This window comes from Bos indicus x Bos taurus, chromosome 9 (assembly GCF_003369695.1).
Source record: "Bos indicus x Bos taurus breed Angus x Brahman F1 hybrid chromosome 9, Bos_hybrid_MaternalHap_v2.0, whole genome shotgun sequence".
Taxonomy (NCBI): Eukaryota; Metazoa; Chordata; class Mammalia; order Artiodactyla; family Bovidae; genus Bos; species Bos indicus x Bos taurus.
Window position 1 is genome coordinate 87150148 of NC_040084.1, and position 27738 is coordinate 87177885.

General features: G+C 48.1%; 1 protein-coding gene and 2 pseudogenes across 1 annotated transcript; 1 reads left to right on the top strand and 2 right to left on the bottom strand.

Moving 5' to 3' along the window:
• Window positions 1-2299: 2299 nt before the first annotated feature.
• LOC113898552 lies at window positions 2300-15800 on the bottom strand. Its single transcript, XM_027551821.1, has 5 exons — window positions 15555-15800; window positions 5468-5653; window positions 4993-5232; window positions 4243-4375; window positions 2300-2876 (listed from the first exon to the last, which is right to left on the bottom strand). Exons 1-5 carry the CDS (start codon window positions 15625-15627, stop codon window positions 2729-2731), a joined length of 780 nt encoding a protein of 259 aa, XP_027407622.1. The 5' UTR covers window positions 15628-15800; the 3' UTR covers window positions 2300-2728.
• LOC113898861 lies at window positions 12365-15340 on the bottom strand (annotated as a pseudogene).
• Window positions 15801-24690: 8890 nt separating the features above from the next.
• Window positions 24691-26739, top strand: LOC113898556 (annotated as a pseudogene).
• The last annotated feature ends 999 nt before the right edge of the window (window positions 26740-27738 follow it).

The following is a 27738-nucleotide window of genomic DNA, read 5'->3' on the forward strand; positions in this document are numbered from 1 at the left end:
GGCCCTGATGGACAAGTAATGAGATTCATGTTGTTTTCACACCTGCAAACACAGCATCCATTCTGTAGCCCACGGATCAAGGAGTAGTCATGATGTTCAAGTCACAGTATTTAGGAAATAGTTTCAGTAAGGCTATAGCTGCCACAAATAGTGATTCCTCTGATGGATCTGGGCAAAGTCAATTGAAAACTTTCTAGAGCGAATTCATGAAACATTTGTGATTCATGAGAAGAGGTTGAAATAACAACATTAATAGGAATTTAAAAGTTGATTTTAACGTTCTTAGATGACTTTAAGGGGTTCAAGATTTCACTGAAAGAAGGAGCTACAATGTGGTAGAAATAGCAAGAGAGCTAGAATTAGAAGTGGAGCCTAATGTGAACATGGGACTGATTGTTGCAATCTAATGGAGAAGACTCTTGAGAGTCCCTTAGACTGCAAGGAGATCCAACCAGTCCATTCTAACGGAGATCAGTCCTGGGTGTTCTTTGGAAGGACTGATGCTAAAGCTGAAACTCCAGTACTTTTGTGAAGAGTTGACTCATTGGAAAAGACTCTGATGCTCGGAGGGATTGGGGGCAGGAGGAGAAGGGGACGACAGAGGATGAGATGGCTGGATGGCATCACCGACTCGATGGACATGAGTTTGGGTGAACTCTGGAAGTTGGTGATGGACAGGGAGGCCTGGTGTGCTGCGATTCATGGGGTCGCAAAGAGTCAGACACGACTGAGTGACTGAACTGAACTGAATGATAAAATTGGAATAAACGAGAGTTGACTCTAATGGATGAGCAAAAAAAGTGGTTTCTTGATATACAATCTACTCCTGGTGACGATTCTGTGAAGACTGTTGAAATGACAACAAAGGACTTAGAATATTAAGTTTAGAATAAATTTAGTTGCAAAGGCAGCAGGAGGGTTTGAGAGGATTAACTCCAATTTTGAAAGTTCTACTGTGGGTAAAATGCCGTCAAAGAGCATTCATGCAAAGAGAAATCTTCTGTGAAAGGAAGAGTCAAACAATGTGGCAAACTTCATTGTCTTATTTTCAGAAATTGCGCTACCCACCGAAACCCTCAGCAACCACCACCCTAATCAGTCAGCAGCCACAGACCTTGAGACAAGACCCTTCACCAGCAAAAAGATGATGACTGCCTGGAGGCTCAGATGATGCTCAACATATTTTAATTTAGAAACAAAGTGTTGTGTATTAAGTTCTGTACATTATTTATTTAGACATAAAGCTATTGTACCCTTAACAGCATTCCGTGTCAAGATAACACTATATTGCAGTGGAAATGAAAAAGTTTGTGTGATTCCCTTTATTGTGAAATTCACTTTATCGCCCTGGTCTGGAACCCAGCCTGCAATGTCTCTGAGGTCTGCCTGTATTTACATGGCTTTTAGTCCACGTTTTCCAGCCTAGAACTAACATTGGGATGGCTGCGTAGTAGGGTGAACATATGACCTAGTGTTGGGATATGATGAAATATACATTTAAAAATCCAGAGAATTTAAGCTCCACAACTGGTGGAGCTTCCCTGGTGGCTCAGAGGATAAAGCGTCTGCCTGCAATGCGGGAAATCCGGGTTCAGTCCCTGGGTTGGGAAGATCTCCTGGAGAAGGAAATGGCCACCTGCTCCAGTATTCTTGCCTGGAGAATCCCACGGACAGAGGAGCCTATCGGGCTACAGTCCACGGGGTGGCAAAGAGTTGGACACGACTGAGCGACTTCACTTTCACTTCACTTTCCACAACTGGACTGCATGTTTGTTTAGGAGTGATCTTTAAATTCTCTGTTTCCACAAGAAATAAAACATTATCATTGGTTTTATTTAGTCCCATAATGTGGAGGAATGGTGAAATACCATGACTTTTCTCCTGAGTTAGAAAACAGGCATGAAGTACTTAACTCTTTTGCAATATTAATTTAAGGATCAGTATACAGGGAGGAGCCTGGTAGGCTGCAGTCCATGGAGTCGCTAGGAGTCGGACACAACTGCGCTACTTCACTTTCACTTTTCACTTTCATGCATTGGAGAAGGAAGGGCAACCCACTCCAGTGTTCTTGCCTGGAGAATCCCAGGGACGGGGGATTCCCTGGTGGGCTGCGGTCTATGGGGTCACGGAGAGTCGGACATGACTGAGGCGACTTGACAGCAGCAGCAGCATAAAGGGTTCCCAGGTGGCGCTAGTGGTAAAGAATTGGCCCGCCAACGCAGGAGACACAGGAGACAAGGATTCGATCCCTGGGTCAGGAAGATCCCCTAGAGATGGAAATAAGAACCCATTCCAGTATTCTTGCTGTGAAATCTGATGAACAGAGGAGCCTGGTGGGCTACAGTCCATGGGGTCACAAAGAATTGAACATGACTCAGCACCAATAGAGTAATAAATTATGAAGGGAATCAGTCAATGTAAAATTTTGTTCCGTTGAAAATACACTGAAGTTGTTTCTCTGAGTCCTGTAAGAGCAGATGTATTTTTCCAGCAATATCATCATTTGTAAGAATAAGGTCACGATGCAGGGAAAAGTCTAATTTTCCAAAAACTAGAAGAAGACTGAAAGAGTTCTGTTTGTAGAGATTGCTTGTTCAAATAGTTGAAAGTTTCAGTTCAGTGATTCCGTCACTCAGCACCAAGAGAAATTAGGTTTGAAAAAAATAAAGATGTTGAGGAGGATGCTCATCAGATTTCACAAGAGACTCGAGATGGTGCAGCCACTGTGTCAGCATAACTGGTAGACAGACTTGGGATTCCTAAGGTCTGATCTCTTGGCTCTAAAGTGAACAGCAGGAGAACAAAAGAAGCCAAGCAAAGACTGAGTCCTGAGGCCAACAGAGCACCTGTCAGGGGCTTCCTGGGAACACAGTCTCCTGCAGAAAAGAAACAGGTATTGGTTTAGAAAGCTGAGGAACTCCTGTCACTTTCCTGGGGCTGTCCCTCCCCAGCCCCCCTCCAGCTCCTTCCTCACTGAGGGGCTCCTATGTCCTCCACCCCCACCCCCACCCCAGGCCCAGCAGCTTCTTGTCACCTCCTCCTTCTTTCCTGCATCACAGAGTCACCCCAGGCCCTGACACCCCCTGCTTAGGCTCAGGCCTGGAGCCAGTGAGGAATCAATCTGCTCCCTTTACTCAGGTCCGGATCCTCCCCGAGGTCAGCCTAAAGGACCAGGGAGCAGGTCCGGGGAGGAGGGGCGTTGCTTCCTGACAGCCTTGGGGGACTACAGGGAAACCTCCTTCCTTTGCTCCCCTCCAGCCTCTGAGCCAGCAGCACACACAGCTCTCAGGACCAGGGTCCCTGCCCCCCATCTCTTCCTGGTCCTGCCCAGCAGGGTGCCTCCACCCCAGCTCAGGCCCACCATCCCCAAGCACAAGGCAGGGCCTCTCAGTGATGGAGGCTCTGGGTCCCCAGGAGGCTGGTGACCTGCAGGCCACACTGACTCAGAACTGCTGCTGCTCCAGGAGCACAGGCCTGGCCTCAGCCCTTCCTACAGTCTCTGCTGTGGGGCTCCTGTCTTGCCTGCTTGACCCAGGCCACTTCCTGTGAGAACGGGCCTTTGGAATTGGGTCTGCAAAGGCCTTCCTGCCCCTTCCTCCTGGGATGAGAGCCCGGCTCCTCTCGTCTTGGCCCCTGGGTGGGTCCCCTCCCCGCTGACACATCATGTGGAGCCCCCATGCTGCTCTCAGCCCCCGTGAGTCCTGCCCTCGCCCTGAGTGCCTGCTGTTCTCACACCACCTACCGGGGCCCTGCCAGCCAGCAGTCTGTGCTCAGTCAGGGGACTTGGCTGAACCCTTTAAGCATCAATAGGCCCTCAGCCTTCCTGTGCCCCAGCCACCCCTCACTTCCCATTGTCATCTGACAGTGAGGAGCTATCAGAACTGAGGCCTGAGCTTGTCTGAGTTCTTGCTGTCAGGTTATATGAGGTCTCACTCACCTGGCTCATTTCCAGGATGAGGAGGTTCAGTGAAGGGCAGGGGTTGCATGGGATTCCCAAATCCAGGAGGAAGGGGTGGGAAGGCGTTTGCAGACCCTACTCCAAAGGCTCTAATATGCAGTGGCATATTAGAAGTGGGTCAAGCAGGCAAGCAGGAGCCCCACAGTAGAGACTGTGGGAAGGGGATAGGCCAGGCCTGTACTCCTGGAGCAGCAACAGTTGTGACTCAGCCTGTGGGATTCCCCTCCCTGTCCTCAGACTACGCCCTGTGCCCCTGCCTTCCCTCTGAATTCTGCCCTCAGTACCTCTTCTTGTAAAGGATCCAGGCTACAATGCCCATTATGACAAAACTGGCGAGAACCCCAGGGGCAATCCAGATGACATGACTGATGGGTGGGGCCGTGGGCGGCACTGTAGGTGGGACTGTGGTTGGTGGTGCTGCAAGGAGAGTAAGAGTGAAGCCCTTGTCCAGACCCCAAACTTGGCAAATGCCTCCTCGCTCCCCTGACTCAGGTACCTCTATTATGCAGAAGTTTACACCCATCACATGGAGGCCCCTGAGATAGATCCCCAGGCGAGACGGGGGGAAGGGAGGAGTCCACTCCTCACGGGGCTCTGACAGCTAATGGGGGAGCAAGGTTTCCAACACAGCCACTCAGTCCTGCTGTGACATCAGAGATGGTGACCTGAGGATGGAGTCCTCAGGAGCTGACAGCAGAGGTGCTAGTGACAGATTTCCAGAAGAAGGATTGGTGACATTTGAAAGAAGATTCTGGAAAGAGGGTACAGTGAGAAATAAATCCCAGAAATCAAAAAGACATCTACAGGTTTGGGATCAGCAAAAATCCATGTTCAGTTGTCTAAAGGCCTGTGCTGTGAGGAGAGATGTTAGGAGGTGGAAGAGGAAAGAGGATGACAGAGCATCCCTGGGTCATTGTTCTCCCAGGACAGCTCACCTCTGACGGATCATTTTCACAAACACACACACACACACAGAGGGGTGGGTCCATGTCACCATGAGAGAACTACCACTTTCTTCAACTCTTCTCACTTACCTGTGGTATTCAACATTTCCCCGCAGCGCTCCAAGAAAGCCTGATAACAAAGCCGACAGTTTTCCTTGAAGACCTTGAAGGTCACAGTTCTGTTATTCTCCGACTTCCCTTTCATCTGTCTCCCTCCAGGATGATACACTCTACAGCATCCATTGATGAGGCACAGTTGTCCACTGATGTGTCCGTTGTCTTCTTGCCAGCATGTCGTATTGGCCTGCGGGGGCAGAGGGCCTGACGCCACTGAGGAAAAGAAAGAGCTCAGCCTCTGAGCTTGACAGATTCTCTGCCTCACCTGGATCCACATCCCCTGGGCCCAGCTAATCTGGCCCTGGTCTCTCCTGCAACAGCTGCTCTTTCCACTCTTTCCACTGGACTACTAGGGAAGGACAATATCCATTTTTTTTTTTCACCTGAAAACAGTGGATGCAGCTAAGCCCCCAGTCTACTCCTCCTGCATTTGGACTTTCTAACTCACCCTTGTCTATGTGTTTCTCTGGTGTAACGTCAGGCATCTGCTCCTTGAACAAGTCTCCAGTGTCTCTGAGTGTGTCAGTCTGTGTTTCCCGGGCATTCATACTTTTCACTTCCTCTCCCAACAGACACATGTTCTTGATCTTAGCCATAGCACACTCACAGGAGAGAAAGACCTGAGAACGAGGGTCTGTGAAGGCAAAACACAGTGAGGGTGCGGTTGGGGAAAAAGACCCTGAGGCCCCTTCCCATAGTTATGTGAGAGCAGAGTAAAGTGCAGGGCTGGGCTGACAGAGCAATGACACCCCACAACACACACCATACAGCCAGTGGCCCTCCTCTCCTTGTGCAGAAGGAGGAGTCCCCTGCCTGGCAAATTTCACACATCCTGGGTGTGCCCCCTTGTCCACCAGGTCCAATCCCAGCAACATAACCTTTGCAGAGATGTACCAGGCTGCTATTCAGGAAAAGTCTAGATGACAGAGGACTGTCAGAATCTAACTCCATGTCCTGTGAGAGATGGGGAGCCTGAGGGGATGCTCCTGAGGAAGCAGGATCACAGGGAGAGGGGCAAAGAGGTAACAGGTGAGGACAGAACCCCAAGTTGGAGAAGGAAGAGTTTATAATTACGGGTCACAGGAGTTAGCAAGGCCAGGGAGATGCTGCTGATCTCCCACTAGGATGGGTCTTGGAAGCCTGGAGAAAGGCCTGGCCCACATGGCATGAAAGAGAAAATCCAGAACTTCCGAGGCAGGTGGTAGAGGAGGGGATCAAAGGCTCAGGGAAGTGACTCTGCCAGGGCGGACATGGTATGAAAGGGCAGGAAAGTGTCCAGTCTACCAGGCACCATGGGAAAGCCTGATAGACTCTATGGAGCCTGAGACGAAAGCGTGGATAAGAAGCATCTCCAACAGCTGAAGGTTGACTTTTGTGGAAATCAGGGATAGTGGTAGGAGACCGTGTTCCTGTGGGCTTCCGGCAGGAACAGGGCTGGAATATGCAGAAAGATCAGATTCTGGGTGGAGTGTTGTATGTCAGGAGCAAAGTTGGTACAATGGTCAAAGTCATTAGTGAAAGTCGCTCAGTCGTGTCTCACTCTTGTGACCCCCATGGACTATACAGTCCATGGAATTCCCAGGCCAGAATACTGCAGTGGGTAGCCTTTCCCTTCTCCAGAGGACCTTCCCAATCCAGGGATCGAACCTAGGTCTCCAGCATTGCAGGAAGATTCTTTACCAGCTGAGCTGCAAGGGAAGCCCAAGAATACTGGAGTGGGTAGCCTATCCCTTCTCCAGCGGATCTTCCAGACCGAGGAATTGAACGGGGGTCTCCTGTGTTGCAGGTGGATTCTTTACCAACTGAGCTATCAGGGAAGCTGAAAGTGATTAGAGAGTCCCAATGCCAGCCAGGGCCTGACTGCAGAGAGTACAATGCTGGCTCATAGCACAGGGTGATGCTAGAGGCAGAGAGATGGTCAGTGAACCTGGATGCAAACTGCTTGATTGAGAGACAGAAAACAAGGAGAGACAAACACAAGACTGGATGATCAGTAGGCTGAAAGCAGCCATCCCTACCAAACATCCCTACCAAAATCTCCAGAACTGAGCTACTTCTCAGAAGGCATCACCACGTCCCAGTGAGGACGGCTCTTTCATCACCACAGCAAGTGCAGAAGTCCTTCCATACTCTCCCGATGAGCCACATGGTTATTTACTGGGGTAACTAACTCCAATACTTTGGCCACCTGATGCGAAGAACTGAGTCACTGGAAAAGACCCTGATGCTGGGAAAGATTCAAGATCAGAGGAGAGGGGATGACAGAGGATGGGACAGTTGGATGCCATCACTAATGCGATATACATGAGTTTGAGTAAGCTCTGGGAGTTGGTGATGGACAGGGAAGCCTGGCGTGCTGCAGTCCATGGGGTGGCAAAGAGTCAGACACGGCTGAGTGACTGAACTGAACTGGAATTGCAGAAGGAGAAACTACTCCCACATTCGTATTGGACCCAGTGTGTTACTAACACCACGCACAGGAACGGTAGCATGGCCATGGCCCCCGTCCTGTGAAGCGATGCTCTGAGGACCAGGCAATTAATAGACACCTGTGCCAGGACCTGCTGACAGTGGTTATCTCTGGGTCCACAGATCCACTCAGTGTCCATTGCACACGTCCTGGGCTTCTGACATGAATGCACAGTCTGTGTTGTTAGTAAACTGCCATGGGTGAGGTACCATAGTCGTGGATTCCACATTCATTCTTCTCACCCTGACTCCCCATCCCCCGATAGTACATGGAGACAGTATCACTCCTGGAGGAAATAATGGAAACGAGTACCAACCTACAATCTCCCTAGGCCTGCAGAGCTGTGGTCCCTATCTTATCTCCACTGAATTAAAACTGAGGTCCTAGTGCCGGGGTCCTGCCCCGGCTGATCCAGGGTATTCGAAGCGGGGATGGCGTCAGCGACCTATTTATTTAAATATTTTATCAAAGATGTAAAGAGTAATAGGATGAGGATAGCTCAGTAGGAAAATTCAGTAGAGAAAAGAGGCTGAGTAGCTTGGTTTACGCGGGAGACCAATAAAACTTCAAGACAAGAAGCTTGCACCACTTACGTAGGCCGCAGGCGTCCTTCCGTTCTCCCGAAGGAGAGGAGACACTGAGGCCTCCCCGGTTGGATCTTAGAAGCCCAGGCATAATTAGTAAGCATGGCGGGTTCCGCGCTCCAGATGGAGACTCAACCAGAGTGAGAGAGAGAGCGACATGGGGAGACCAGTATTTCGAGAAACTGATCCCAATTCTTTATTTTCCAGAGTCTGTTTTTATACACTGAAATGTTATACAAAAGTCATGTGGGGACAGCAGTCCTGACTTTTATTAAAGTCAGGTGCTTCACACAAATGTATACAGACGTCTTAGGGGTGTTAAATCATCTTCTGGCTGGGGGGGGGGGGGCGGCCTGCTGACAATTTACGGCCCTCTCCTTGTGACAACGGTCAGTCAACCAGGACACTTATTTCTCCAGGGGTGATTATTCTTAAAACAGACGCCACCCAATAAAGTTACATTCCTATAGGGTGAGGGTGTAGTGGGTTTTAGTTAAGGAAAGAATTTACTTAGCCTAAGGTCTAACGTGATTAATATCAAAGGTTAATACTTATTTCTTCTATATATTCATTAATGTGTGTAAGGGCAGGGGATGTGGAGACTTAGCAACAAACATTGGCTCAACAAATGAAAAACCCTTCACCAATACAATTTCTAATCAGCCCATTATACTTATACTAATAGTTTTCTAACTTTTCTAAGGAACCTGTTTTTAGAAGGTTTAAAGCATCTCGTGCCTCTCATGGTTGGGAGGCTGTGAGCAATCACATGTGGCCAGATGAGCCTGTCAGGCAGGCTAGAGAAACTTCAGAGGAGTTTGTAGGTTAAAACACTCTTATCACGCCCAGGAATTATTATTAACTGGAGCTCTAGGTTAACTCCTTCTCCGAAAGAGGTGGTGGGGGACAGCCCCCCGCAAAGTCAGAGGTGTAGGTGAGCACAAAGTAGTAAAGTAGGCAGGCTCTGGTTATGGGGGTAGATGCTCAAGGATTTCCAGGGGGACTCCTGAGGCTCGATCCCGCCTTTGCGTATGTCGAGCCTCCTTCCTCATGACCTTTGCCAGGGGCGGAGTACCTCACTCTGGCCCCCAACATCCTAGGTTCCCTCTAATGGTACATATGACACATTTCAGGCTTCGCAGACCCTAGGTCTCTGCTGCAACTGCTGTCCTGGCACAAAAGCAGTCACAATTGATGAATGATGAGTGTGGCTGGACCTGCTTCTTGGGCAGATGACCCAACAGAACCGGTGACATCATAGCTTCCTGTGTTCAGAAAGGTGCTACATGCTGTAGGTGGCATTTTACTTGGAGGCTCACAACACAGACTCCTGGTGTCCTGAAGAAAGGACATACCACTTGCAGTGAGAAAGCCCATACCATTCAGTGCGGCTCCTGGTATGGTCCTGGGGCCTGGCAGAGACGAGGCCTCTGGTCATGGAATGTCAGAGTTGCCCATCATGATCTGGGTTCACTAACCCCAACCATTAGTTTAGATACTCCAGCCGTCATAGGATAGAAGTGATCATGTGGCTTGGCATAACCAGGGCCACAGGGAACAAATAAGATGTGCCAGTAGGTGACCTAGGCCTGACACCAGAGTTGATACAGGGCCACTATCCCCTGCTCACACCTGTGGCTTCATGCAATGTCCCCTATGGCTCCTTGAACCAAGGAAGCCAGACTACAGCAGAGGGGTGCATTAGCCCATAACAGCCAGATCCACAGTCCCACCACCAGAAGCTACAAGGCAGGACAGGGTACGTTTCTGGTTCATAAACAGACAACTGAGGCAGCTCTTGGATGATTCTCCACAGGATGGGCCACTCATTACTGGGGTCAGAAACCAGGACAGTGGACAAGTCTGGTTCTCAGTTGATTTACACATTATATTTGGCTCCTGCTGCTCCACAAATGGGGAAGGTCCTTTTGCACCCAGAGACAGATACCAAATGGCCTAAAGAGACCTCGAGATTTACTTTCTTCTGCAGAAAAAAAATCTGTCAACTCAATAACCATTATAGGCTGCTGCTGTCCCAATTCCTAGATACTATGAATGTGGGACCAAAGGGTAGAAGTGGGGATGCCCAGCCTCACCCTCGAGCCCTGTGTCATACTCTGGGAAACCCTGTTCCTGTCCCTCCTAAGTTAGGTCCTGCGGGTCTGGTCGGGGGTTTTGCTGGGTGAGTTATCAGACAAAGGGATAAGATGCCAGTTGAGAGAGGGCATGTTTAGATTCTCTTCAAGAGATAGGAAGCTGTTGGAGGCCCTGGGCTTCTTGGGACCATGGAAAAGTGGGTAATAAATGGTCTTGTAACTAAAAGGGCTCTAGGGGGCCTTAGTGGGAAAGACCTGCCCCCCATGGTCTCTGTCTGCCTCTTGTTTGTAGAAAAGTTTCAGTCAGCCAGGCCTCCTGTGAGTCTCAAAACAGTGGTTTAAGAGTTGAGGATTAGAACATGTGAAGATGGAGAAACGAATACTCCTTAGGCTGGGAAACTGGTAACAATTTAGACTGTGACCAGCCACATAGCAGTGTCATGAAATTACCAGTTCCCTGAAAGATAACAAAGAGCTGACACAAGCCTCAAGTTGTTTCTACAGGAAGCAGACCCCCAGCACATAAAAACTGCTGGCTGCAAGCATGCAGACGCCCAGACTGGTTGAAACCATAAGCCTGGTGGTGCTCAAACGTTCGCCTTGTGCCAACCATCCTGACTGTGCTCAAGACGCTGATGAGCCCCGCAGCAGCCACCTCTGCCCCCTTTCTAACCTGGAAACTTGAAGGCGGTCTGAGGACATTAGGTCACTATTTCCCAGGGCTCCTGAACAAACCAGCTTCTCCTTTTTCACCACTTGTTAGCTTCACCAGTGGTAGCATGTGAGTCATAACCAGCTTCAATTAGTAACAGCCTGAGCTGTCTGGGAGGAGCTTTGACTCCAGGGAGGCGCTGATCAATGGCAAGGCATTGAGAGCCTTACTCGAGATGCACATGTAATTTTTCTTTTAATAGATTGAATTCTTTAATTTTTTCAAGTGTTTTAAAAAATCCATTTTATACTTAAGTCAGCCTTGAAGACAAGCACAAAATCTGTTTACTTTTTTTTTTACCCAACACAACTCAGGCACCCACTCTGTGCATAGCACTGTTCTAGGTGTGGTAAAAGGGATTCTTAACCTTAAAACATGATTGCACCTTCTGGAATTGTGTTATCTCCTTTTCCAGAAAGTAAAAATAAATAAAATCACCATTGTTTACTATTGACCTGCCCCAAATCCACTTCTGGCTCTGAGAAATGCTGCTGCTGCTGCTGCTACTGCTGGTAAGTCGCTTCAGTCGTGTCTGACTCTGTGCGACCCCATAGATGGCAGCCCACCAAGCTCCCCGGTCCCTGGGATTCTCCAGGCAAGAACACTGGAGTGGGTTGCTATGGCCTTCTCCAATGCATGAAAGTGAAAGTGAAGTCTCCCAGTTGTGTCCGACTCTTAGCAACCCCATGGACTGCAGCCTACCAGGCTCCTCCGTCCATGGGATTTTCCAGGCAAGAGTACTGGAGTGGGGTGCCATATGCTAGGATCTGCCAAATTTAAGATGTTTCAGTGAATTCCACTCCTACTTTCCCCAAAGTAAGAAGGCAGAACTCCTCTTTATTTAAAAAAAAATTAAAAAGGCATTTTTTCATGAAAGTATAGCTTCTGTTTCTACTCTATTTTTCTCTTTTTTTTCCTTCTATCTTTTAAGTTTTCTTCCTCCAACACTGCCTTTTCCTGTACAAGGCAACAGCATTTTTTCATTTTTCTTTTCCTAAGACAAAGTATTTTATCTTATACACAAATAATTCCCAAGACTAGTAATAAATATTAAAAAAGAAGAAGAAGAAGAAAGAAACTTAAGGGTTTCCCTGGTGGCTCAGCAGGTAATGAATCCACCTGCAATGCAGGAGACCCCAGTTCAATTCCTGAGTCAGAAAGATCTGGAAAAGGGAGAGGCTACCCACTCCAGTATTCTTGAGCTTCCCTGGTGCCTTAGATGGTAAAGAATCCACCTACAATGTGGAAGACCTGGGTTCGATCCCTGGGTTGGGAAGATCCCCTAGAGAAGGGAAAGGCTACCCACTCCAGTATTCAACCCTGGAGAATTCCACGGACTGTATAGTCCATGGGGTCGCAAAGAGTCAGACACGACTGAGCAACTAAGCCTGGCACATTCAAGGGTGAATCAACTACATTACTTTGATGAAGTAAAAACTAAAAAGCACTTGGCACTAAGCTAGTCCAAGTATTTGTGTTGAAACAATTTTAAAAACTATTTATTTTATAACACTGTTTAAAACTTTCTTGGTCAAAAAATTTATACAAACATTTTCAGTAAACCTAATGAAAGTGTTATCTAGAAAATATTCCACATCATTAAGTCTGTCTTAGAAAGTTCAGATGCTATGGCATTCCTAAGGCACAGTGTTCTGGAAGACAATGTGCTTCTGCGGTGCTGGGTGATGTCTGTGACTGGCCGGCTCCACGTGGGCCTCAGCAGGCATCGTCCCCCTGACGCTGGGGGACTGTGAGAGGACAGTCAGACACAGGCCCCCAGGGCTGCATGGAACCCTGTGAGACACTGGGCCAGCTGCTGGAACTGGGCTTCTCCTCCGAATCTAAGGCCCAGCACAAGCCATCACAGCAAATGGTTCATCAGGACAGTTGATAGGCTGGGCTATTTGATGACCTTCTTTCATATCTCTAAAGAGTCGACATCCGTGTAGGGTATTTGACTCAGAGCCACGAGCTCCTACACTATCACTCTGAAGGCCCACACATCACTAGCACTGGAGAACTAAAAAAAATTATTTTTTTAATATCTTTTTTTTTTTTTGGCTCTATTGGGTCTTCGTTGTGGCAATTGGGATCTTTTTGCAGCATGAAGACTCTTAGTTGCAACATGCTGACTTCTTAGTTGTAGCATGTGGGATCCAGTTCCCCGACCAAGGATCGAACCCGGCCCCTTCATTGGGAGTGTGGAGTCTTAGTGACTGGATCACCAGGGAAGTCCGGAGACCTCATTCTTAAGCAGACGTTCATGAGCCATCCATTGATCCCACGTTTTCATTGTCCACCCCACAGTGAGAATCCATGGGGAACAAGACTCTGGAGAGGGGCCATCTGTACTCTTAATTTGAGGTTGTCATCAATGGCAGAGCTCCTAGCAGCCAGGTCTTTGTGGAGGACTTCTCTTCTGACCAGGTAATCCATTCCACAGGCAATCTGACCTTGTGGACCAGGTCCTGTTGAGAAATTGCCTGCGGATTATTGGCCTCTACTAATTTGTGCTGCAGGCTCCCCTGGTGGCTCAGACAGTAAAGAATCTGCCTGCAATTCAGGAGACCTGAGTTTGATCCCTGGGTCGGAGAGATCACCTGGAGAAGGGAATGGCCACCCACTCCATTATTCCTGCCTGAAGAATTCCTCGGACAGAAGAGCTTGGCAGGCTACAGTCCATGGGGTGCAAGAATCGGACAGGACTGACTGACTAATACACACACACACAATTTGCAATGCTGTGAAAACTATTTACGATTCTCCCAATTCATGTAAGGCAATATCACCAGGGATTTTCTCTATCTTCTATAAACACAAGGGAAATAGGAGGAAGATTTCTGTGATGAAGATCTCATAGCTTGCAACGTTCAGTGAATATCATTGTCACCCCAATTTCAGAAGCTTAATCTCTGTTTTTACAAATGATTGTTGTTCTTTATTTGAATCTTTTTCATCTACATAAATCCCATGGAAAATATGCCCTAAACTACCTTCTTGGAGTACATCCTCACCGTGGACAGAGTTATCCTCTCCTTGGATATTTCAATATCCTTCACCTTAGCTCTGGCCTCCAAAAGATGGCACTTCTAAAGACACTCCTCTACCCACCCACAAGGTAGGATAACGGGATGGAAGTACCGTTGTTGGGTGTGTCTCTTCTCAGATACTGAGTCATCTGGGACATGGCTGAGACAACCCTTGGGAACTACTGGACACTGATGCTGTCTTCCAGTTCAGTTCTTGTCATACTATGAAGGTGCAAAACAGCTAATATTATTACTACAAGAAATATAACTGCAGGGCAAACCCCTGCGCTGATATAAAACACACGGGTAGAAGAAGCTGGAGCTGCATGAACAGGATCATAAATAGTTCTGCTTTTCTGTAGCACATTTTCCTTCCTTTCAAATTTTTGAAGAAGGGAAGTTTTTGAAGAATTTACTGTCAAGTTGAGCTGCATTTAGTATCATAACCTCATCATCTACTTTGCAGAAAAGGAAAGCTAGAGCCAAATCACTGATAGAGTGCGTGAAATCCCCCTACCCCGTTGCTCCTCGCACCCCCACCCCAAGCAAGCAGAAATGCTGACCTGGGGCAGGTCCACGAAACTGTCTACCTGGAAACCTGCTTATATTCAGCTTGGACTCTGCAGGCCAAGTGAAAGGCAGGACATCTGTTTCGCTGGGTACGAATAGATTAAAGGATAGGCGTAGTGTCCAACAAGATCACTTCTCTGATAAAAAAAAGTTCTGCATCTAGACCAATGAGTCAGCGCACCTGGTCCCTGATCAGGAAGAGGCTCACACCCGCCTCCGGGGTCGGGGATGGAACGGCGCCGCGGAGCCCAGGGGTCGGGGGTGGAGCCGCGCAAAGGACCCGGGATCGGGGAAGGAACCGAGCCGCGGAGCCCGGATCGGGGAAGGAACCGCGCCGCGGAGCCCGGGGATCACGGGTGGGGCCGCGCAGCGGAGCCTCGGGGTCGGAGGTGGAGCCTCTCAGCGGAGCCCTGGGTTCGGAGAGGAGCCGAACCACGGAGTCTCTGGAATCCGGGAGGAGCCACGCCGCGGAGCCCGGGGACCTGGAGTGGAGCCAGCAGGTGCGGCTCGGACAAGAGCACTCAAGCACGTTTCAGCCAAGAGTGCGCCGCCGCCGCCGCCCGGGCACCCAGGTCTGCTCTGCGTTTATAACTTACCGCCGGGAGAGAGCGCTGGTCTTTCAAGGGCCGGGAGATGGAGGGACCAGAAGGGTCTCTGTTGCACAGGTCGGGGCGGGAGGGTGTGCTTTTCGGGGTGGGTCTGGGTCCTTTCTCCCTGGGAAGGCCGACTGGTCCCAAACGGCCCTGCTCCAGGGCTCCCACTTCCCAGGGGCGGGCTGGACCCTTGGGGGGTTTCTACCGCATTTCCTGCCGCGTCCCGGCCCCCTCTTCTCCCAGCGTCACCTCCCAAACTCCCGGCATTACTACTACACCCAAGGTACCCCTGTTCTGGCCCAGAGAGTCGGCAAGAAGCCGGGAGGAGCCTCCGAGGAGCAAAGGGGCCGAGGGAAGGGAAAGGAGGGGGCGGCGGCGACACGCTGCAAGAAGTTTCGCGAAGCCCCACGGACACCACCCCCATCCCTTTTCCCCCATCCAACCTCCTCGCGTTCCACCGCAGGTTCATCCCCGAACTCACCGCTGGACGTCCCGCTGAACAACACAATCAGAAGCAAAACGAGGAAGCCAAGACTGCTCTTGGAGCCACCCATCTCTGCCTTTGCCACCTGGATCCCAATTTTTCAGGAGTTCGAGGCTGCCAAGTCAGAACCCGCGATCCTCTCCCGCTAGCCCGCAGCTGTGGCCTGGACCTCCGCCTCTGCTCTGACTGCCTGGGCCGCCCCTCTGCCGAAGGCCCCACCCAGGTTTCGATGAGGAGGCTCCTCCCTGGGCTCTGGGTGGGGCGTTGGGGGCGTGGGGGGGCGTGGGGGGCGTGGGGGGGCGGGGAGGGCGGGGGGGGGGCGGGGGGGGGGCGGGGGGGGGGGAACTCCTGCCAACTCACTCACTCACAGGCCTGCCTTCCTGTAAAGCAGCATGTAGCCAGAACCAGTTTTAGATTTTAGATGTCTGGATGAGAAGTTAATTCACTACACACTGTGAAATTAACTCCATACAGCAGTTCTTCCAATTAACTAGATTGATGAAATCAGATGGAAGGGGGTTCAGTTATTTTGAGAAATCATTTTCTAGGTGTTGAGTATAGACCATGGGAAAGTTTATGACCGGGGAGTCCAAGCCAGAATTCTCTCTTCTCCTCCTGCTTCTGTCACACCTGAGACAGGCTGGGACCTGGACAAAGGTCTCATGAAGCATAAAAATGCAAAGACACTATAAAGGGAGAAAAAGTGCTGCATGTATGCACAGTTGGGACAAATTATGAGCAACAAGATACAAAAAGATCAAACCCCAGCTGCCACTACTGAGGTGTTGGGAGCAAAAGCAAGGTAGTGCATATAAGCCGACACACAGCACCACCAAGGGGTGGGCAGACCACTTAAGCCACCCCTCCTGCCTGACCCACGGGTCCACCCCCACCCTCACCCCACATAAGGGACCAGCTTGTCCCCCTCAGGATCGAGCGAGGGAACTTGTTTCCCTTCCCTCAAACTGTAGCAGGAATTCCGATGAAACAGAGCGGGACCCTATGGTCCTTGCCCCACCATGTCCTCAGCCTGCCTTTTGTCCGTGGAAAAGCTTTAGCCACACACTAAGCTTAATCAGACAAGTGAGAAAATGCAGAAACTAGGGAAAATAGTCAAAGGAGACCAAATAAGAATAATGTAGTCATTAAGCGTAGTCAAGGACTTTGAGGTCCTTCTCAAGGGCTATTGATAATATTCTGAGCTCTATCCTGTGAGCTGTCTTATAGATATATAAATTCCCACCAGTTGGAAGAAATTAGCTACATAATGACCAGACTGTAGCCATGATATAAGCTGCCACAATTCCAAGAATTGTCCTCAAGGAGATGAGAACAAACCAACCATGGAACCAAAGATTAATTGTACTTGAAACAATCAAGATGACTCTGGTCAGACCATCCATGACCAATGACTGTCAGAGCTGACTGTGCCGTTTCTGCATGCAGCCCCATCCCTCTGTCTATAAAAGTTCTTGCCCACTTATTGTCAGTTGGGGGGAGTCAGCCTTTGGACAGATGTCCATCCTTCCCACACCCCGCTCACCTCCATTTGTTGTTTAGTCGCTGAGTGTGTGACTCTCTGTGACCCCATGGACTGTAGCCTGCCAGACTCCTCTGTCCATGGGATTTCCCAGGCAAGAACACTGGGGTAGGTTGCTATTTCCTTCTGCAGGGAATCTTTCTGAGGCAGGGATTGAACCCACACCTCCTGCATTGACGGGTGGATTCTGGGCAGATTCTTTACTACTGAGCCACCATGGAGGTCCCCTACCCTCTTCCCCTCCACCATTGCTGGCATCCAAAATAATGCAAACTTCCCTTTCCATCAACGTGACCTCTTTAATGGCTTTAGAGTGGGAAGCAGCCAGACCCTAGTTTGGTCATGGTGGAGAGGTCTGACAGAATGCGGTCCACTGCAGAAGGGAATGGCAAGCCACTTCAGTATTCTTGCCTTGAGAACCCCATGAACAGTATGAAAAGGCAAAAAGACAGGACACTGAAAGATGAACTCCCCAGGCTGGTATGTGCCCAACATACTACTGGAGATCAGTGGAGAAATAACTCCAGAAAGAATGAAGGGATGGAGCCAAAGCAAAAACAACACCCAGTTGTGGGTGGGACTGGTGATAGAAGCAAGGTTCCATTCTGTAAAGAGCAACATTGCATAGGAACCTAGAATGTCAGGTCCATGAACCAAGGCAAATTGGAAGTGGTCGAACAGGAGGTGACAAGAGTGAACATCAACATTCTTGGAATCAGCAAACTAAGATGGACTGGAATGGGTGAATTTAACTCAGATGACCATTATATCTACTACTGTGGGCAGGACTCCCTTAGAAGAAATGGAGTAGCCATCATGGTCAACAAAAGAGTCCGAAATGCAGTACTTGGATGCAATCTCAAAAATGACAGAATGATCTCTATTTGTTTCCAAGGCAAACCATTCAATATCATGGTAATCCAAGTCTATGCCCCGACCAGGAACGCTGAAGAAACTGAACAGTTCTATGAAGACCTACAAGACCTTTAAGAACTAACACCCAAAAAAGATGTCCTTTTCCTTATAGGGGACTGGAATGCAAAAGTAGGAAGTCAAGAGACACGTGGCGTAACAGGCAAATTTGGCCTTGGAGTACAGAATGAAGCAGGGCAAAGGCTAATAGAGTTCTACCAAGAGAATGCACTGGTCATAGCAAACACCCTCTTCCAACAACACAAGAGAAGACTCTACACATGGACATCACCAGATGGTCGACACTGAAATCAGATTGATTATAGTCTTTGCAGCCAAAGATGGAGAAGCTCTATACAGTCAGCAACAACAAGACTGGGAGCTGACTGTGACTCAGATCATGAACTCCTTATTGCCAAATTCAGACTGAAATTGAAGAAAGTGGAGAAAACCACTAGAACATTAAGGTATGAACTAAATCAAATCCCTTATGACTATACAGTGGAAATGAGAAATAGATTTAAGGGCCTAGATCTGATAGATAGAGTGCCTGATGAACTATGGTCAGAGGTTCGTGACATTGTACAGGAGACAGGGATCAAGACCATCCCCATGGGAAAGAAATGCAAAAAAGCAAAATGGCTGTCTGGGGAGGCCTTACAAATAGCTGTGAAAAGAAGAGAAGTGAAAAGCAAAGGAGAAAAGGAAAGATATAAGCATCTGAATGCAGAGTTCCAAAGAATAACAAGAAGAGATAAGAAAGCCTCCCTCAGTGATCAATGCAAAGAAATAGAGGGAAACAACAGAAAGGGAAAGACTAGAGATCTCTTCAAGAAAATGAGAGATACCAAGGGAACATTTCATGCAAAGATGGGCCCAATAAAGGACAGAAATGGTATGGACCTAACAGAAGCAGAAGATATTAAGAAGAGATGGCAAGAATACACAGAAGAACTGTACAAAAAAGATCTTCATGACCAAGATAATCACGATAGTGTGATCACTCACCTAGAGCCAGACATCCTGGAATGTGAAGTCAAGTGGGCCTTAGGAAGCATCACTACGAACAAAGCTAGTGGAGGTGATGGAATTTCAGTTGAGCTATTTCAAATCCTGCAAGATGATGCTGTGAAAGTGCTGCACTCAATATGCCAGAAAATTTGGAAAACTTAGCAGTGGCCACAGGACTGGAAAAGGTCAGTTTTCATTCCAATCCCAAAGAAAGGCAATGCCATGGAATGCTCAAACTACCACACAATTGTACTCATCTCACATGCTAGTAAAGGGATGCTTAAAATTCTCCAAGCCAGGCTTCAGCAATACGTGAACCGTGAACTTCCAGATGTTCAAGCTAGTTTTAGAAAAGGCAGAGGAACCAGAGATCAAATTGCCAACATCTGCTGGATCATGGAAAAAGCAAGAGAGTTCCAGAAAAACATCTATTTCTACTTTATTGACTATGCCAAAGCCTTTGACTGTGTGGATCACAATCAACTGTGGAAAATTCTGAAAGAGATGGGAATACCAGACCACCTGACTTGCCTCTTGAGAAACCTGTATGCAGGTCAGGAAGCAGCAGTGAGAACTGGACATGGAACAACAGACTGGTTCCAAATAGGAAAAGGAGTTCGTCAAGGCTGTATATTGTCACCCTGTTTATTTAACTTCTATGCAGAGTACATCATGAGAAATGCTGGGCTGGAAGAAGCAGAAGCTGGAATCAAGATTGCCGGGAGAAATATCAATAACCTCAGATATGCAGATGACACCACCCTTATGGCAGAAAGAAAAGAAGAACTAAAGAGCCTCTCAAAAGTAAAAAAGGAGAGTGAAAAAGTTGGCTTAAAACTCAACATTCAGAAAACTAACACCATGGCATCTTGTCCCATCACTTCATGGCAAATAGATGGGGAAACAGTGGAAACAGCGGCTGACTTTATTTTTCTGGGCTCCAAAATCACTGCAGATGGTAATTGCAGCCATGAAATTCAAAGACGCTTACTCCTTGGAAGGAAAGTTATGACCAACTGAGACAGCATATTAAAAAGCAGAGACATTACTTTGTCAACAAAGGTCCATGTAGTCAAGGCTATGGTTTTTCCAGTGGTCATGTATGGATGTGAGAGCTAGACTATAAAGAAAGCTGAGTGCCGAAGAATTGATGCTTCTGAGCTGTGGTGTTGAAAAAGACTCTTGAGAGTCCCTTGGACTGCAAGGAGATCCAGCCAGTCCATTCTAAAGGAGATCAGTCCTGGGTGTTCATTGGAAGGACTGATGTTGAAGCTGAAACTTCAATCCTTTGGCCACCTGATGCAAAGAGCTGACTCATTTGAGAAGACTCTGATGCTGGGAAAGATTGAAGGCAGGAGGAGACAGAGATGACAGAGGATGTGACGGTTGGATGGCATCACCAATTTGATGGACATGAGTTTGAGCAAGCTCTGGGTTGGTGACAGAGAGCAAAGCCTGGCATGCTGCAGTCCAAGGGGTCACAAAGAGTCGAACATGACTGAGAGACTGAACTGAACTGAACTGAACTGAACCCACCAATCACTTCCCACACACCCATCTTCCGATACCATCACATTCAGGGCCAAAGTTGCAACAGACGAATTTTGTGGGGCACATGAAGAGTGAGTCAGCACATGCCAGCTAGCACCTGAGTTTCCTCACAGACACTTAACTTGGCTACCACTTCTTGTCACTCCAGCACTGATGTGAGGTGGAGGCTCCACAGGGGCTTTGGAGAAACAGACTTTCCTTCATTATGACAATAACAGGCCCAAACCCTTGCTTCTTTTGGAGGAAAATTAATGCCTTGAAGGCCTGCTCAGAACAGACCCAAACCCTGGGGGAGACATGGGGCAAGGACTCAGAACCTGAGGCCGTTCAGCTGGAGAATTGTGGGCCCAGGGTAAGAGGTGGGAACCAGGGCCTAGACACCATCAGGGGAAGGAGAATGTGTGTGTGCTTAGTAGCTCAGTCATGTTCAACTCTTCATGACCCCATGGACTGTGGCCCACCAGGCTCCTCTGTCCATGGGATTCTCCGGGCACGAATGCTGTAGTGGGTTGCCATGCCCTCCTCCATGGAATCTTCCCAACACAGGGACTGAACCCAGGTCTCCCGCATAGAAGGTAGATTGTTTACCATCTGAGCTACCTGAGAAGCCATACAAGCAACTTAAATGGCAATCGACAAATGAATGGATAAAGAAGATGTGGCGGGGGCTTTCTGGTGGGACAGTGTTAGGAATTCGCCTGTCAATGCAGGGGACACAGGTTTGATCCCTGGTCAAGGAAGATCCCACATGCCACAGGATAGCTAAACCCATATGCTTTGGAAGCCCAAGCAAACTAGAACCGGTGCTTTGCAACAAGAGGAGCCACTGCTATGAGAGGCCTACGCACACCCACCCTGCTCTGTCTCCTAAAGGCTGTCCTTGTTGCCCAGGAGGTGTCCTGGATCCTGGGGCCGAGACGCTTTAGCTCTTACTGCTCATTCTCTGACATTTATTCTCCTTCCCCTTTCAAGGAACCTCACACTGATCAGAATGGCCATACTGAAAAGTCTATGAGTCTGAGTATGCTCTGGGACTTGGTGATGGACAGGGAAGCCTGGCGTGCTGCAGTCCATGGGGTCACAAAAATTCGGACATGACTGAGCGACTGAATTGAACTGAACAAACAATAAATTCTGGAGAGACTGTGGAGAAAAGGGAACCCTCCCACACTGTTGGTGGGAATGTAAACTGATACACGCACTATGGAGAATGGTATGGAGATTCCTTTCAAAACTGAAAACAGAGCTACCATGTGGTGGTGATTTAGTTGCTAAGTAGTGTCTGACTTTTTGCCACCCGAGGGACTGTTGCCCACCAGGCTTCTCCATCCATGGAATTCTCCAGGCAAGAATACTGGAGTGGGTTGCCATTTCCTTTTCCAGGGGATCTTCCTGACCCAGGGGTTAAACCCAGGTCTCCTGCATTGCAGGTTCAGAGCTACCATATGATACAAAATCCCATTCCTGGGCATATATCCAGAGGTGAAAGGTGATGGAGAGAGAGAAACTGGGAGTTTAGGATTGACATATACACACCACTGTACTTAAAATAGATGACCAACAAGGACTTGTGTGGCATAGGGAACTCTGCTCCATATTCTGTAATAGCATAAATGGGAAAAGAATTTGTAAAAAAAGAGATACATGTATATGTATAACTGAATCACTTTGCTGTACATCTGAAACTAACACACATTTTTAATCAACTATATACTCCAATATAAAGTAAAATTTTTAATTAATTAAAAATAATAAATATTGATATTGAGCATCTTTTCACATGCCTATTGTCCATGTGTATGCCTTCTTTGGAGAAATGTCTATTTAGATCTTCTGCCCATTCTTTGATTGGGTTCCCTGTCTTGATTATTGAGTTGTAAGAGCTTGTCATATATTTGGAAATTAAGCCCTTGTTACTTGCAAGGGTGACATCATTTGCAAATCTTTTCTCCCAGTCTGTAGTTTGCCTTTTTTTGTTTTGTTTATGGTTTCCTTTGCTGTGCAAAAATATATAAGTTTGATGAGGACCCATTTCTTTATTGCTTTTCCTCACCTTTTTGTTTTCTGTTTCTATCGGAGTAGAAGCCATCTTGAACCGGCCTTCTTTCAGGAACTTTAATTCCCCTTAGATGGTTGCTGGGAGGAAGAGAAAGTTGTTGTTGTTGTTGTTGTTTGAAAGAAATAATACTGGATCATTATAACTTATGTAAATTTCAAAGGTTGTACAATTATACAAAAAAAACAAAGGAGGGGCAAACAACCTGTAGAATTACACAGAAACCTCTTCAAAATGCATTGGCATTGAAATTTTGAAGGAAAAATAAACAAATGGGACCGAAGCTACTTGCGGAGTGATGAACTAACCTAATTTCAATACTGCTTTGTCTCTGGGACTCAGGAAACCCAAGGAGAGGGAGAGAGATGAGAGAAGGGCAGGTCAGTGGAATGGTCAGGACACAGATGACATTTATTAACTAAGTTTGCCACCTGAACTGGCACCGGAAGTAATAACTGGGTTGGCTGAAAACTTCCTTCAAGTTTTCATAAGATGGTATGGAAAACCCTAAGGAAACTCAATACAATTAAGAGGTCAGTGATCATCCAAGGCAAGCTCAAGATGGGGAAGCAGGAAGCCCTGAGCTCTCCCCTCCATGATCTTCTTGCCAGAAATTCTTCCCTAACGACCTGTGATCAATTTCAATTAATTAGGGAGACCAAAATGACAAAATGATCTAACTAGGAATATTCTGGCTATCAGACCGCGAATCGTTCAAACAAGTGGGAAGAGGAGGAAGTGGCAACACCCTGGTAGCCAGCTAGCAGTCTGGGGAAGCCCCAGGTTAATGACTGCGCGGGCCTTGCCTGGGGCGGGGCGTCCGGGCGGAGCAACGCCGGAGGCCCCAGAAGTGCAGTCTCTGCCTCCCCAGAAAGGATCCGCTCCTCTGACCTGGCATGCTCCACTCCTGCAAAATCGAGATCCAGGTGGCAAAGGGAGAGATGGGTGGCCCCGAGATGCGTCTTGGCTTCCTGGACTTGCTTCTCATTGTCTGGTTCAGCGGGACGTCTGGCAGTGAGTTCCGGGATGAACCTACCGGGGCCGGGAGGGCCGAGGGGAAGTTGGGTGAGTTACGACCTGAACAGGGGTGGTCGTGTGCGCCCTCTCCTCTTTCCCTTCCCCTGGGTCCTTACCTACTCAGTGGCTCCCCCGGGCTGCTTGCGGGCTCTCCGGGCCAGAACAGGGGAGCCTTGGTGAAGCAGTAATGCGGGGACTTTGGGAGGTGACGCTAGGAGAAAAGGGGGCCAGAACGTACAGGAAATGCTGTTGAGGCCCGCCAGGGCTCAGCCCGGCCCTGGGAAGTGGGAGTCCTGGAGCCCGGGGAAGGGACCCAGAGCCGCCCTGAAAACCACAAGCCCATGATCTGCCCTTCTGCGCCCTCACAGCCGCCGCCTCCTGTGCCAGGGTGCAGCAATACTGAACCTTGAACTTCCAGATGTTCAAGCTGGTTTTAGAAAAGGCAGAGGAACCAGAGATCAAATTGCCAACATCTGCTGCATCATCCTAAAAGCACGAGAGTTTCAGAAAAACATCTATTTCTGCTTTATTGACTATGCCAAAGCCTTTGACTGTGTGGATCACAATCAACTGTGGAAAATTCTGAAAGAGATGGGAATACCAGACCACCTGACCTGCCTCTTGAGAAACCTGTAGGCAGGTCAGGAAGCAACCGTTAGAACTGGACATGGAACAACAGACTGGTTCCAAATAGGAAAAGGAGTCCATCAAGGCTGTATATTGTCACCCTGCTTATTTAAGTTGTATGCAGAGTACATCATGAGAAATGCTGGGCTGGAAGAAGCACAAGCTGGAATCAAGATTGCCAGGAGAAATATCAGTAACCTCAGATATGCAGATGACACCAGCCTTATGGCACCCTATTGTCTCTGGTCCCTTCTTACTACTGCTGAAGAGATGTACGTCCCTTCTCTACTGCTCTCTGGTCCCTTCTTACTCCTGCTGAAGGGAATTAGGTCCCTTTCCTACTGCTCTGGGCCCTTGAAGGACTAGCTCTCTTTAAGACAGATCAGTTAACACTGGCAGGGTGGCCGGGGTAGGAGCTATTCGTCTTTCAAGGGCTCAGGCCAGGTGGGCAGCGGCAAGTGGCCTAGCTTCCTTCTCCTGGGCGGTGGAGGTGGGCGCTCACAGCAGGATGGAGGTGCAGGGCGGTCTCCCTCAGATGGGGATCGGGCAGGCTGCCGCTGGTACAGCTCGGGTCCGCTAGGCTGCCTGCGGCCAGGCCCCACCACCCCTACCCCTGCCCCCGGAACTCCCAGGCACTGTATCAGTGTTTGGGCTCGAGCTGTCCTGTCCTGGCAAAGTAGATTCTGAAGTTATGACACTAAATGCACCTCAACTTGACAGTAACTTCAAAAAGCTTCACAGTCTTAGAGTTGAAATGAAGGAAAAGTCGCATCCAGAAATTGAGGTAGGAAAACTTCAGCCTTGGACAAAACCACTATCAGAAGAACCCATTTATGATCCTGTACATGCAGCCTTGTCTACAGCCGTGTCTACACGTGTGTTTTATATCAGCCTAGGGATTTGCTGTCCAGGTATATTTCTTGTAGTACTAGTATTAGCTGTTTTGCATCTTCACAGTGTGAAAAGGATTGAACTGGAAGATAGCATCAGCACCAGCAGTAGTTCCCAAGGGCTGTCTCAGTCCCAGTCGTTCCCAGATGTCTCAGTATGTGAGAGGCAACACACCCAACAATACAGCTCCCATCTCCCGTTATCTAACCTTGTGGCTAGAGGAGTACAACTTGAGAAGTGTCGCTCTTATGGAGGCCAGAGCTTAGGTGAATGATATCAAAATATCTATCCAGGGAGAGGAACTCAAAAGATGTACTCTAAGAAGGTACCTTTTGGTGTACTTCCCATGGGGTTTATGTAGATGCAAAAGATCCAGATAAAGAGCAACAAGCATTTGTAAAAACAGTTAGAGATCGAGCTTCTGAAATTCAGGTGACCACCATGCTCCCTAAAAGTTGTGAGCTACGAGATCACAGAAATCTTCCTATTAGCCATGTATGAACATAAGAAGGGGAAAAGCCCATGGTGGATTGCCTTACATGAATTGGGGGTATCTTAAATTGTTTTTATGACAGTGCAAATACGTAGAGGCAAATAGTCAGCAGGAAACTTCTCAACAAAAGCTAGTTCACATGGCTGTTCAGATTGCCTGTGGAATGAGCTACCTAGTCAGAAGAGAAGTCTTCCACAAAGACCTGGCTCCTAGAATCTCTGTCATTGATGACAAGTTCATGTTAAGAGCAAAGCCAATCCCTCTCCAGAGTCTTGTTCCCCATGGACTCTCACTATCTGGGGAACAACAAAAACACAGGATCAAAGGATGGCTTTTGAAAGTCTGGTTAATAATGAGTTCTCCAGCCTTCCCTGGTGATCCAGTGGCTAAGACTCCACACTCCCAGTGCAGGGGCCTGGGTTCGATCCCTGGTGGGGAAACTGCATCCTGCATGCCACAACTAAGAAGTCAGCATGCTGCTACTAAAAGAGCCCACGTGTTTATGACTCTGGCCAAACGCCCTAAGTGGACATCTACCCATTTGATGTGGCCCAGTCCTGAAAGAAGGTTACCAAATAGCCCAGATTATCAGCTGTCCTGATGAACTATTTATATGATGGCTTGTGCTGGGCCTTTGATCCAGAGGAGAGGTGGAGTTCCAGCAGCTGGCCCAGTGTCTCACAGGGTTCCATGCAGCCCTGGGGGCCTGTGTCTGACTGTCCTCTCACAGTCCCCCAGTGTCAGGGGGACGATGCCTGCTGAGGCCCACGTGGAGCTGGCCAGTCACATACATCACCCAGCACCCCAGAAGCATGTTGTCTTCCAGAACACTGTGCCTTAAGAATGCCATAGCATGTGAACTTTCTAAGACGGACTTGATGTGGAGTATTTTCTAGATAACAGTTTCATTAGGTTTACTGAAAATGTTTGTATAAATTTTTTGACCAAGAAATTTTTAAACAGTGTTATAAAATAAATAGTTTTTAAAATTGTTTCAGCACAAATACTTGGACTAGCTTAGTGCCAAGTGCCTTTTAGTTTTTACTTCATCAAAGTAATGTAGTTGATTCACCCTTGAATGTGCCAGGCTTAGTTGCTCAGTCGTGTCCGAGTCTTTGCGACCCCATGGACTATACAGTCCGTGGAATTCTCCAGGGTTGAATACTGAAATGGGTAGCCTTTCCCTTCTCTAGGGGATCTTCCCAACCCAGGGATCAAACCCAGGTCTTCCACATTGTAGGTGGATTCTTTACCATCTAAGGCACCAGGGAAGCTCAAGAATACTGGAGTGGGTAGCCTCTCCATTTTCCAGGAGATCTTTCTGACTCAGGAATTGAACTGGGGTCTCCTGCATTGCAGGTGGATTCATTTCCTGCTGAGCCACCAGGGAAACCCTTAAGTTTCTTCTTCTTCTTCTTCTTCTTTTTTTTCAATATTTATTACTAGTCTTGGGAATTATTTGTCTATAAGATAAAATACTTTGTCTTAGGAAAAGAAAAATGAAAAAATGCTGTTGCCTTGTACAGGAAAAGGCAGTGTTGGAGGAAGAAAACTTAAGAGATAGAAGCAAAAAAAAAGAGAAAAATACAGTAGAAACAGAATCTACTCTTTCATGAAAAATTGCCTTTTTAATTTTTTTTTTAATAAAGAGGGGTTCTGCCTTCTTACTTTGGGGAAAGTTGGAGTGGAATTGACAGAAACATCTTAAATTTGGCAGATCCTAGCATATGGCACCCCACTCCAGTACTCTTGCCTGGAAAATCCCATGGACGGAGGAGCCTGGTAGGCTGCAGTCCATGGGGTTGCTAAGAGTTGGACACGACTCGGAGACTTCACTTTCACTTTCATGCATTGGAGAAGGACATGGCAACCCACTCCAGTGTTCTTGCCTGGAGAATCCCAGGGACAGGGGAGCCTGGTGGGTTGCCGTCTATGGGGTCACACAGAGTCGGACACGACTGAAGCGAATTAGCAGCAGCAGCAGCAGCAGCAGCAGCATTTCTCAGAGCCAGAAGTGGATTTGGGGCAGGTCAATAGTAAACAATGATGATTTCATTTATTTTTACTTTCTGGAAAAGGAGAT